The sequence below is a fragment of the Lichenostomus cassidix genome, chromosome 2, assembly GCF_008360975.1.
Source record: "Lichenostomus cassidix isolate B80296 chromosome 2, HeHo_3.0, whole genome shotgun sequence".
Classification (NCBI taxonomy): Eukaryota; Metazoa; Chordata; class Aves; order Passeriformes; family Meliphagidae; genus Lichenostomus; species Lichenostomus cassidix.
Window position 1 is genome coordinate 150,891,945 of NC_139482.1, and position 12,904 is coordinate 150,904,848.

At 49.7% G+C, this 12,904-nt stretch overlaps 1 protein-coding gene and 2 pseudogenes across 1 annotated transcript; all 3 read right to left on the reverse strand.

Moving 5' to 3' along the window:
* Nucleotides 1-1,849: 1,849 nt before the first annotated feature.
* On the reverse strand, nucleotides 1,850-2,164 carry LOC146442541 (feather beta keratin-like). The gene has a single exon (XM_085049904.1). The coding sequence runs from the start codon at nucleotides 2,162-2,164 to the stop codon at nucleotides 1,850-1,852; it is 315 nt and encodes a 104-aa protein (XP_084906030.1).
* A 2,779-nt stretch (nucleotides 2,165-4,943) lies between these two features.
* On the reverse strand, nucleotides 4,944-5,275 carry LOC146442542 (feather beta keratin pseudogene; annotated as a pseudogene).
* Nucleotides 5,276-11,162: 5,887 nt separating this feature from the next.
* Nucleotides 11,163-11,477, reverse strand: LOC146442543 (feather beta keratin pseudogene; annotated as a pseudogene).
* Between the last annotated feature and the right edge of the window lie 1,427 nt (nucleotides 11,478-12,904).

A 12,904-nucleotide genomic window follows, 5' to 3' on the forward strand; every position in this document is an offset into this window, starting at 1 on the left:
GTTCAATATTTAGAAAAAGAGGGCAGACCTCTTTAGTCTCTCAAGGTGCCTGAACAGAAACCGTGACATCAATTTTGCCTATCACAGCCTGGCAGGTCACGAGGTGGGGAGTTTTTTCCTTCCTGCACCTCTACAATTCCATGTCTTGCTCTTGAGTCTGTGTCCATGGGACCTTGGCGGCAGCTTTAACGTGAAAGTTGGTAGTTGGGAGTATGTGCATGGAAGATGCATGTCAGAGAAACCAGAATAAAGCACTAGTGCCTAGGAAAATTGGGATGTCATCAATGTGGTAAAACCATGGGACTGGTGTGCAGTGGTTTGTGGTTGCATTGTAGAGTGGGACCCAATTACCTTTACAGCCCTGTCAGGTTGGTCTGGGCTTTGTGGCTTTGCCAGGCATTTGGACCTGCCCCTTGCAGTGCATTTACTCCCTCCCACATTGCCCATGGCTTTCCAGGGACCTTGTTTCTGCAAACAAGGGTGGGACAATTTTTTCCCTATGTTGCAGTTTTTCCATGTGCAGGTCATGCAAGAAGGTGATGAGAAGCAATAGAGTAAGTTTTGGAGGGCCAAATCATGTCTTAGTGACCTGTATGTTACCAACAGAGAAGATAATCTAACTGTGGTTGATGAGAGAGCCATGGCTGGTGCTTATCTCCACCTGTTATAAGTGTCTTTGACACTGTCTTCTCCTGCATCATCCCGAACAATCTAAGAATGTACAGGTGGTGTAGACACTTAGTGAGGTGGATTGCTGTATTTATATAATACTTAAGCAACATGATCCAGAGCCTTGTGATCCAAAGTCAAGGTGGAGTCAAATCTCAAATGATGTGGCTCAGGAGTCATATCCATGTGGCCAACAGTGTTCAACATCCTCAACAATGATGTGAGTTTGTGTGGGCAGTTGAGGCCTCCCCAGGTGAGGAACAGTATGGACGTAGTGAAACAACAGCAGTTCAAAGCTACCAAGATACTTAAAGGCTGGAAGATCATCCACAGAGGACTGAGAGAGCTGCTGGGACTCCCAGGAAACAGGGCCGGACGGGAGGTGGTAGCAGTGTGTTCAAGTCTTTGATGGCAGGGAATACAGCCGAGGAATCACATCTGTTCTCAGTGCTGCAGATGTGAAGGAGAAGATGGCAATGGCATTAGTGGAACCCGCTGGATTTGCATGGGCAGAGCAGACAAACATTTTTCAGTGTAAGGATTGGTAGTCACAGAGTGGAAGAGGTGCAGGAGTCTGTCCAGGAAGATGAAAACCGGAACTGTCCATGATTTCTGGAAATACTTCTCTGGGTAGCATTACTTGAGCAGAAGGGGATGGAAGCACTTTCATTCCTGAGTTCCTCCAAAGTGGATGATGTTGTGACTGTTTGAAGGGCTTGGGAGTTGTACTGGAATGAGAATTTGTCAAGTGTGTGCTCGCATGAGGAGACTTTACCAGAGCAATGAGCAGGAGAGCATTCATGTCTCTTTGGTACAGCGTGTGATGCGTTTTTGTCATGGTCAGGAAGGTCATCCTTCAACCTTGCATCCCGTGGCAGTCTTTGTTCTTCCTAGTAGGTGCATATTTCCTTAAGAATGGTGGTGTGTCCCTTTGCCATCCCACCCACAACGTTATTGTTGGTGAGGATGTGAGACCATTTGAATTCGAAAGGAAGAGGAGGCATGTCAGGCTTGATGCAGGGAAAATTTATTGAGGCAAAAGAATTACAAGGTAGGGTAAAGAAGTTTAAGGGATCTAGTGTGAGGTGCATGCAGAGGAACCATCTGGTAAGGGCCTTTGATTGCAGGACTTGATGCCACAGCACTGAGCTGGTGGTGTCAGGAGTGGTGCCAAGGGCCTTTAGCATGTGTAGCAGCCCCTTCTGCCATAGCAGCCCAGGCCTCCCAGACCATAGCCATAGCCAAGGCCAAAGCCAAATCCACCGGAGATGGGCTGTCCCTGGGCACTGAGCTCACTCCCAACAGCAGCTCCAGAGGTGGATCCGACAACGGTGTTCTGGGGGAAGGAGGTCATGATGGGTCCTGGCATGGTGATCAGCACAGGGGAAGGGTTGATGATGACACGGGAATCCTGGCATTGCAGGGCACAGGGCTCATTGCAGCTGTTGGCCAGCGGGGTGGGTCCACAGGGGCGGCAGAGGGTGTTGCAGGCCATGGTTGTGGTGTGGAGGGTTCCTGGAAGAGAGGGGGATGAGGCAGGGCAGGGGTGGTAGGGTTGCAAAGGACGGTGATTCAGCAAGGTAAGGGAATGTGGAGTCTGTTGTGGGTCTGTGGGGAGGCGTGAGGTCTGCTGAGGCTGGGGCTGAGCATGGAGGAAGAGAGGGGCCAGGGGTTCAGGAGCAGGAGGGTCAGGGGCTTGAGACTCACCTGGTTGTTGTCAGGAGCAGGAGGAGAAGGTGTGAGGAGTGGTGTGTGAGGGAGAGAGGCGCTGGTCTGGCTTTTATGCTGGTTGTTTAGGGGCGGGACAGCTTTTTCCCATTGCCTTGGGGCATTTTGGAGGCAACAGCTCTTGCCTGGCTCATCCTGATGAGTCCCAAGGTGGGGAGTGTTTTCCTTCCTGCAACTCTGCTGTGTCATGTCCTGCTGTTGAGCTCATGTCCATCTGACCTTGGTGGCAGCTTTTACATTCGAGTATTAAAGACCAAAGATTGGAAATGATGATGTCTGTTGGTTGGGTGAAACATGACCAATGCTTTGCGCAGTGTGTTGTCATCAGTGATTTCACCTCGTGGCCCTGCTCTCCCTGTGGTTTTTGGGTGTCTTTTGGAGAGGGTCCTCATTCCCCCATGGTGATGTCAAGCTCATCTGGGCTTTGCAGCTCTTCTGTGGGTGCGGGATGTCCTCCTCCCCACCATGATGCCATCTTTCAGAACCTATCTATGTGCCAGGCCTTTCCTGCTGGAGATGGGAAAGCAATCCCTCTGATTTAGGTGTGCCTTCCATGCTCTCCAATGACTTTATTTGTTCTTCTGTAGCAATCATCTCAGCTGGCCCAAGCAAGGTCACACTGTGAGGTCCCAGTGCTTTGCTCTGAGTGACAAAGGGGAAGGAAAAGTGCTGAAGGATAAGAAGAAGAAATGTGAGGAGTAGTTGAAGGAACTGGGAATATTCAATTTTCAGAAAATGGAAGTTAACCTTGTTACTGTTACAAGGTATCTGAATGGAAATCATGGCATCAGTTTTGCGTGGCCCAGCCTGACAGGTCATGAGATGTTGAGGGTTTTTCTTCCTGCAGCTCTATAATTCCATGTCAAGCTCTTGAGTTCATGTCCATGTGACCTTGGCGGCAGCTTTAAAGTGAGAGTTGGTATTTGGGAGGATTTGCAAGGAAGATGCATGTTAGAGAAACCAGAATAAACCACAAATGCCTAGGAAAATTGGGATGTCATCAATGTGGTAAAACCATGGGACTGGTGTGCAGTGGTTTGTGGTTGCATTTGATTGAGGGACCCCATGCCATCACAGCCCTTTCAAGTTGGTCTGGGCTTTGTGGCTGTGCCAGGCATTAGGACCTGTTCCTTCCAGTGCATGTACTCCCTCCCACCTTGCCCATGGCTTTCCAGGGACCTTGTTCCTGCAGACGGGGATGGGACAATTCTTTTCCCTTCAAAGCATTTCCAAGTGCAGGTCATACAAGGTGATGAGGAGTAGTTGGTGTTGATTTTGGAAGGCCAAATCTTGTCTTAATCATCTGTGTGTTACCTAGAGAGAAGAAACTCCTACTGTGGGTGCTGAGAGCGCCGTGGCTCGTGTTTACCTCCAACTCTTACTGAAGTCTTAGACACTGTTTTCTCCGGCAACATCAAAAACTCTCCAAGGATGTACAGGTGGTGTAAAGAGTCATTGAGGTGGATTGCTGTATTTATGTAATACTTAACCAACGTGATCCAGATCCTTGTGATCCAAAGTCTAGCTGGAGTCAAATCTCAAATGAAGTAGGTCAAGAGTCATATCCATGTGGCCAACACTGTTCAGCATCCTCAAGAATATGTGAGTTGGTGTGGTAAATTCTGGGCTTTCCAGGGGAAGAAGCCCACAGACATAATGAAAAAAGACCATTTCATTGCTACCGGGGTTCTTAAGGAGCTGGAGGATCTTTATTAGAGGACTGAGAGACCTGTTTGGACTCCAAGGCTGGACTGGGGTGGGGGGGGTGGTGGTAGCAGCATGTGCCACCCTGATGGCAGGGAATGAAGCTGAGGAATCACGTATGTTCTCAGTGCTGCAGATGTGAAGGAAAAGATGGCAACGGCACAAATGAAATCAGTTGGGATTGCATGGGCAGAGCAGACAAGATTTTTCAGTGTGAATGTGGCCATAGAGTGGAAGAGGTGCAGGAGTCTGTCCTGGGAGATGAAAACCTGAACTGTCCATGGTTCTGGAAATACTTCTCTGGGTAGCATTACTTGAGCAGAAGGGGATGTAAGCACTTTCATTCCTGAATTTCTTCAAAGTGTATGATGTTGTGACTGTTGGGAGGTTTTGAGACATGCTGGGATGAGAGTTTTTCAAGTGTGTGCTGGCATGGAAAGACTTTACCAGAGCAATGAGCAGGAGAGCATTGATGTGTCAAAGTCTTTGGGAAAGCGTGTGATGCGTTTTTGTCATGGTCAGGAAGGTCATCCTTCAACCCTGTGTCCCACGCCAGTGTACATTGTTCCTTGTGGGTGCATACTTCTTAAAAAGAGGTGGTGTGTCCCTTTGCCATCCCGCCCAGGGCATTATTCTCAGTGTGGATGTGAGACCATTTGAATTGAAAAAGAAGAGGAGACATCTCAGGCTTTGAAGCAGGGAAACTTTATTGAGGCACAAGAATTAAAATGCAGGGGAAAGAAGTTCAAGGGATCTAGTGTGAGCTGCAAGCACAGCAACCATCAGCTGAGGGCCTTAGCTTGCAGTAGCTTTTGCCAGAGCGCCAAGCTGGTGGAGTCACAGGTGGTGCTGAGGGCCTTTAGCAGATGTAGCCTCCCCTTCTGCCATAGCAGCCCAGGCCTCCCAGCCCATAGCCATAGCCAAGGCCAAAGCCAAATCCACCAGAGATGGGCTGTCCCTGGGCACTGAGCTCACTCCCAACAGCAGCCCCGGAGGTGGATCCAACAACGGTGCTCTGGGGGAAGGAGGTCATGATGGGTCCTGGCAGGGTGACCAGCACAGGGGAAGGGTTGATGATGACACGGGAATCCTGGCATTGCAGGGCGCAGGGCTCATTGCAGCTGTTGGCCAGCGGGGTGGGTCCACAGGGGCGGCAGAGGGTGTTGCAGGCCATGGTTGTGGTGTGGAGGGTTCCTGGAAGAGAAGAGAATGAGGCAGGGCAGGTTGGTGGAGGCTGTGATGGGCTGTGATGCAGGAGGGTAAGGGAGTGTGGAGGCTGTTGTGGGTCTGTGGGGAGGCATGAGGGCTGCTGAGGCTGGGGCTGGGAGTGCAGGAAGAGAGGGACCAGGGGTGCAGGAGCAGGATGGTCAGGGGCTTGAGGCTCACCTGGTTGTCAGCAGGAGCAGGAGAAGATGGTGTGAGGAGAGGTGTGTGAGGGATAGAGGCCCAGGGCCGGCTTTTATGCTGGTTGTGCAGGGGCGGGACAGCTTTGTCCCATGGCCTTGGGGCATTTTGGAGGCAACATCTCTTGTCTGGCCCAGCCTGGTGAGTCATGATGTGGTGAGTGTTTTGCTTCCCACAATTGTGCGGTGTCATGTTCTGCCCGTGTCCATCTGACCTTGGCGGCAGCTTTTAAATGAGAGTATTAAAGACCAAAATTTGGTGGTGATGATGTGTGTCAGGGAGGGCTGGCAATGTGACCAAAGTTTTGCACAGTGTGGTGTCATCACTGAGGTCACCCCATGGCACTGGTCTGCCCTTTCTTGTGTGTGTTTTGTGAAGAAGGGCCCCATTCCTTTCCAGGTCTGTCAGGATGGTCTGGCATTTTTAGGTGTCCTTGGGGTGACAGATCTGGAGCCTTTCATCATGTTTTCTCCCTCACCACCTTGGCTCCATCTCTTCAGGCCTGTCTATATGCCTTTCCTTTCCTGTTGGACATGGAAAAGAAATTCCTGTGATTTAGGGCAGCATCGCATGCTCTCCAAAGACTTCTGCTTTGGTTCATCAGCAGTGCTCATCTTAACAGGACCCAGGAAGGTCACAATGTGGCGTCCCAGTGCTGGTCTCTGACCCACACAAGGAAAGGAAAAGTGGTGAAGGATAGCAAGTACAAGACATGTGAGGAGCAGTTAAAGGAATTGGGAATGTTGAATTTTTAGAAAAAGCAAATTGACCTTACTGTTTCCTAGATGTACCAGAATGGAAATAATTTGACAGTAGTCTTGTCTCCCTTTTACCCAACCAAAGGCATAGTTTGAAATGAGTCTAGTTGCCCCAGCGGAGCTTGAGATGGGTATTATGGAAAATTCCATCACAAAAAGGTTTGTCAAGCCCTGGTAATGCCTGCCCAGGACAGTGGTGCAGTGGCCACTCCTGGAGGGATTGGGAGTTACGTTTCATGGTGTCTTTGAGAGAGATGGGGGAATGGTTGGCTTAATGACATTTTACGTTTACATCTGCTACAAATGAAAATTTTTGAGATTGGTGGCTTTGGCATTCCTTGGTTTACAGTTGGGCTCAATGTCAACAGTCTTTTCCAGCTGAACTGGCCCCATGAGTGCCAATGGCAACTCTGCAGGGGAGCCGAGGCCAAATGGGAGCAGCAATAGGGAAGGGGTGAATCAAAGGCCTTAGGGGTGTTGAGCTGTGGCAAGTGCTGAGGGCTGAGGCCATTTCTCCTGGAGGATTTCCCAGGAGGAAATGGTGCTTGGCTGAGCTCAGTGTGTGCTCTGTCCCAGTGCCTCAACCTGGGCATGAGGAGAGAACTGTAGCTTCTGTTGAACTCGATCCTTTAGTGAAGCCTTTGAAGCTCCTTTCAATTCCCTGCTCCCCAAGCAGCCAGGCAAATCTCTGTATTTTGAGAGTGCAGTGAGTCGCCTGAAAGAGGCTGAGGTGCTTGGTCCAGAGGTTGTTTATCAGTGGCCCAAAATCCAGAGGGAGTAAAGTCTCAAGGGAAGTAGGTGAAGAATCGTATCCATGAGACCAACCCTGTTCAACATCGTCAACAATGACGTGGGGACAGCGAAAGTAGACCAGTGCAGGGCCAGCACGATACTGAAAGGGTTGGAGAATGTTTCCTAGGTGAGAGCCTGAGAGAGCTGGGACTCCCAGGAGACAAGGCTAGACAGGGGTGTGTCATCAGTTTGTGCAAATCCCTGATGGCAGGGAATGAAGTCCAGGGAAGCCAGCTGTTCTCAGCAGTGCACATGGGAACAAAAAGCAGGAATGGCACAAATAAAAAAAGATGAACTTCTATGGGTAAAAAGGTAAGAATTTTTGATTGTGAGAGTGGTCACAGAGTGGAAGGGGTGATGGGATCCCTGTCCTGCAAGATCCAAAACTGAACTGTCCATTGTGCTGGAAATCCTGCTCTTTGCTGACTCTGCTTGAGCAGGGAGGTGGAAGTGCTTGCACTCCAGACTTTGTGCTGAAGTGTATGATTTTTTTTCTCTGCAGCGAGGGTTCAAGTGTCCTGCTGGGAATAGATTTTGTCACGTGTCTAGTGGCAGACAATGACTGTTCCAGTTTTATGCCCAGGAGAGTATTGGGTCTAATCCTTTGGTGTATCAAGCTTGTGCCTTGTTTTGGAAGGTGTCCCCCCCCCCAGCTGATGCTTCTCATGCCAGACTTTCAGGTGACTGTTGGTGACAACTTTGCTAAGAAAGGTTTTGTGTCACTTTTCCATCCACCCCAAACACCTGTTCATTCCTGGCACTGTTCTGTCTGAAGGTGTGAGGCCGTTGGAATTCAAAAAGAAGAAGAGGCATATAAGGCTTTAGTGCAAGAGAATTTTATTTATGCAAAAGGTTGAAAAGACAAGAGAAACAAGTTGAAGAGATCAGTGTAAGGTGCAAGTAGCTGAGGTGGTTTGCTTGCTGGAGCTGTTGCCAGAGCATCAAATTCCATGTGTCAGAGGTAGTGCCGAGAGTACTTAGCAGGTGTAGCCACCCCTTCTACCATAGCAGCCCAGGCCTCCCAGCCCATAGCCATAGCCAAGGCCAAAGCCGCCAAAGCCACCAAATCCACCAGAGATGGGCTGTCCCTGGGCACTGAGCTCACTCCCAACAGCAGCCCCAGAGGTGGATCCAACAACGGTGTTCTGGGGGAAGGAGGTCATGATGGGTCCTGGCATGGTGACCAGCACAGGGGAAGGGTTGATGATGACGCGGGAATCCTGGCATTGCAGGGCACAGGGCTCGTTGCAGCTGTTGGCCAGCGGGGTGGGTCCGCAGGGGCGGCAGAGGGTGTTGCAGGCCATGGTTGTGGTGTGGAGGTCCCTGGAAGAGAGAGGGGTGATGCAGGGAAAGGGTGTTGGGGATGTGAGTGGCTGTGTTGGGGCAGGGCGAGGGAATGTGGTGGCTTTTGTGAGTCTGTGGGGAGGCATGAGGGCTGCTGAGGCTGGGGCTGGGAGTGCTGGAAGAGAGGGGCCAGGGGTGCAGGAGCAGGATGGTCAGGGGCTTGAGACTCACCTGGTTGTTGTCCAGGAGCAGGAGGAGAAGGCGTGAGAAGTGTGTAAGGGAGAGAGGCACTGGGCTGGCTTTTATGCTGGTCCTGGAGGGGCGGGACCAGCCATAAAAGTCTTGTTCCATTGCCTTGGGGCATTTTGGAGGCAGCAGTTCTTGCTTGGCCCAGCCTGGTGAGTAATGAGGTGGGAAGTGTTTTCCTTCCTGCAACTCTGCCATGTCATGTCCTTTTCTTCAGTCCATATCCATCTGACCTTGGCGGCAGCTTTTACATTCGAGTATTAGAGACCAAAGACTGGTAATGATGATGTCTGTCGGTTGGGTGAAACGTGACCAGTGCTTTGCACAGTGTGTTGTCATCAGTGATTTCACCTCATGGCCCTGCTCTCCCTGTGGTTTTTGGGTGTCTTTTGGAGAGGGTCCTCATTCCCCCATGGTGATGTCAAGCTTATCTGGGCTTTGCAGCTCTTCTGTGGGTGAGGGGAGCATCCCTCCCCTCCATGATGCCATCTTTCAGAACCTATCTATATGCCAGGCCTTTCCTGCTGGAGATGGGAAAGCAATCTCTGTGATTTAGGGGCGCCTCCGATGGTGTCCAATGACTTGTATTTTTTCATACATTGCATTTGACTCATCTGGGCCCAGGAAGATCACATTGTGAGGTCCCACTGCTGGGCTCTGTGTGAGACATATGCAGATGAAACCTCTGAAGGATAAGAAGACATGTGAGGAGCAGTTGAAGGAACTGGGGATATTCAATTTTTAGAATAAGAGAGTTGACCTTGTTACTCTCTCATGGTGCATGAATGGAAATCCTAACATCATTTTTGCCTTCCCCAGACTGGTGCGTCATGAAGTGGGGAGTGTTTTCCTTCTGCAGCTCTACAATTCCATGTCCTGCTCTTGAGTCCATGTCCATGTGACCTTGGCAGCAGCATTAAAGTGGGAGTTGGAAGTTGGGAGGATTTGCATAGAAGATGCATGTCAGAGAAACCAGAATAAACCACAAATGCCTAGGAAAACTGGGATGTCATCAGTGAGGTCAAGTCATGGGACTGGTGTGCAGTGGTTTGTTGTGGCATTTTAGAGAGGGACTCCATTCTCTTAAAGCCGTGTCAGGCTGGTCTGGGCTTTATGGCTGTTCCAGGCGTTAGGACCTGTCCGTTCCAGGGCGTTTAGTAACTCTCACATTGCCCATGGGTTTCCAGGGACCTGTTCCTGCAGACAAGGATGGGACAAATTTTTTCCCTCCATTGCAGCATTTCCATGTGCAGGTCATACAAGAAGGTGATGAGGAGTAGTTGGTGTTGATTTTGGAAGGCTAAATCATGTCTTAGTGAACTCTGCATTACGTACAGAGAAGAAAATCTGACTGTGGATGATGAGAGAGCCATGGCTGGTGTTTACCTCCAACTCTTACCAAAATCTTTGCCACTGTCTCCTCCTGCATCATCCCAGACTATCCAAGGATGTACAGGTGGTGTAGACACTCAGTGAGGTGGATTGCTGTATTTATATAATACTTAACCAATATGATTGAGATCCTTGTGATCCAAAGTCCAGCTGGAGTCAAATCTCAAATGAAGTAGGTCAAGAGTTGCATCCACATGGCCAACAATGTTCAACATCCTCAAGAATGATGTGAGTTGGTGTGGGCTGTTCTGGGCTCCCCAGGTGAGGAACCCTATGGACTTAGTGAAACAAGACCAGTTCAGGGCTGCCAAAATCCTCAAAGGCTGGAGGATCCTCCACAGAGGACTGAGAGAGCTGCTGGGACTCCTAGGAGACAGGGCTGGATGGGAGGTGGTAGCAGTGTGTTCGAATTCATGATGGCAGGAAATGAAGCCAAGGAATCACATCTGTTCTCAGTGCTGCAGATGTGAAGGAAAAGATGGCAACGGCATTAGTGGAACCAACTGAAATTGCATGGGCAGAGCATACAAGCATTTTTCAGTGTGAGTGAGGCTGGTCACAGAGTGGAAGAGGTGCAGTAGTCTGTCTTGGTAGATGAAAACATGAACTGTCCATGGTTCTGGAAATACTTCTCTGGGTAGCATTACTTGAGCAGAAGGGGATGGAAGCACTTTCATTCCTGAGTTTCTCCAAAGTGGGTGATGAGACTGTTTGGAGGGCTTGAGAGTTGTACTGGGATGAGAGTTTTTCAAGTGTGTGCCTGCATGGAAAGACTTTACCGAAGCAGTGAGCAGGAGAGCATTCATGTATCTTTGGTAAAGCGTGTGATGCGTTTTTGTCATGGTCAGGAAGGTCATCCTTCAACCTTGCATCCCATGCCAGTCTTTGTTCTTCCTAGTAGGTGCATATTTCCTTAAGAATGGTGGTGTGTCCCTTTGCCACCCCGCCCAGGGCATTATTCTGTGTGAGGATGTGAGACCATTTGAATTCGTAAAGAAGTGGAGACATGTCAGGCTTTGATGCAAGGAAACTTTATTGAGGCACAAGAATTACAAGGTAGGGTAAAGAAGTTTAGGGGATCTAGTGTGAGGTGCATGCAGAGGAATCATCTGGTAAGAGCCTTTGATTGCAGGACTTGATGCCACAGCACTGAGCTGGTGGTGTCATGAGTGGTGCTGAAGGCCTTTAGCAGGTGTAGCCACCCCTTCTGCCATAGCAGCCCAGGCCTCCCAGCCCATAGCCATAGCCAAGACCAAAGCCAAATCCACCAGAGATGGGCTGTCCCTGGGCACTGAGTTCACTCCCAACAGCAGCCCCAGAGGTGGATCCAACAACGGTGTTCTGGGGGAAGGAGGTCATGATGGGTCCTGGCAGGGTGATCAGCACAGGGGAAGGGTTGATGATGACACGGGAATCCTGGCATTGCAGGGCACAGGGCTCGTTGCAGCTGTTGGCCAGTGGGGTGGGTCCGCAGGGGCGGCAGAGGGTGTTGCAGGCCATGGTTGTGGTGTGGAGGATTCCTGGAAGAGAGGAGGGTGAGACAGGGCATGGTGGTGGTACAGGATGCAGTGTTTGGGGAGGGCCGAGGCAGTGTGGAGGCTGTTGTGGGGCTGCTGGGGAGGCATGAGGTCTGCTGAGGCTGGGGCTGAGCATGGAGGAAGAGAGGGGCCAGGAGTGCAGGAGCAGGAGGGTCAGGGGCTTGAGGCTCACCTGGTTGTTGTCAGGAGCAGGAGGAGAAGGAGTTTGTGAGGGAGAGAGGCACTGGGCTGGCTTTTATGCTGGTCTTGGAGGGACGGGACAACCCTGCCCCATTCCCTTGGGGCATTTTGGTGGCAGCAACTCTTGCTCGTTTAGACTGGTCCATCCTGACAAATCATGAGTTTGGGAGTGTTTTCCATCCCACAATTCTGTACTGTCACATCCTGCCCATGTTCATCTGACCTTGGCGGCATCTTTTAAATGGGTGTAATAAAGACTAAAATTTGATGATGATGATGTTTGTTAGGGCAGGCTGACAATATGACCAAAGACTCGGTCTCGTTTGTAAGGTTCTTTGATATTTGGCCGATTAGTCTAATATGATGTAAAATACCATTTATTAGACACAGAAAATAAGAGACTTCAAACAGATTTACATATATACACAATAAAAGACATAATTGCAAAACTACAAAAGCTAAAATGCGATTATGGAATATAATTATTGCAAAAGTATAAAAATAGCTAAGATTGCAATTTATAGAAAGGTACCTAGTCTTATTTTTTTAGCTAGCCAGAATAATACAATTTTAGGAAACCAATGATCTTACCAAAATCCAGTTTTGGTGCTGGGCTACATCAGAATCTGCCCTCAGTCTTGCAAGAAGTTACCACAGACCTGCATCCAGATGCTGGGTAGAAACCTTCCACGCATCTTCAGAGCGCGTGTAAGAAACTTGTACCTCTGGAATATTTCCGTGAGGTTTTATAGTGTAAAAGTGTGCCTTGTGTGGTCAGAAAGTGTTTATTTTTCCACATTCTCTCTTCATACCAACATATGAGTTAGGTTGGAGGTTTTAGACTTTTGGGCACCAAGAGATAACCCCTGCTAGGCTATCAACCCGACTAAAATCATTTGTCTTCTGCAACCAAGCAGAAAGAGGTGATGAGGGTGTGGGAAACATCCTGCCACAGCATGTCAGAGAAACAAGGATAAACCTGGGAAATGCCTGGGAAAATTGAGATGTCATTAGTGAGGTCAAGCCTTGGGACTGCTCTGCAGTGGTTTGTGGTTGCATTTTAGAGCAGGACCCCATTCCATCACAGCCCTGTCAGGTTGGTCTGAGCTTTGTGGCTGTACCAGGCATTAGCATCTCTCCCTTCCAGTGCGTTTCCTCTCTCCCACCTTGCTCATGGCTTTCCAGGGACCTTGTTCCTGCAGACAAGGA

What these genes read in the sequence shown, in the direction of transcription:
- LOC146442541 (XM_085049904.1), bottom strand. Translation starts at nt 2,164, where the DNA reads ATGGCCTGCAACACCCTCTGCCGCCCCTGTGGACCCACCCCGCTGGCC.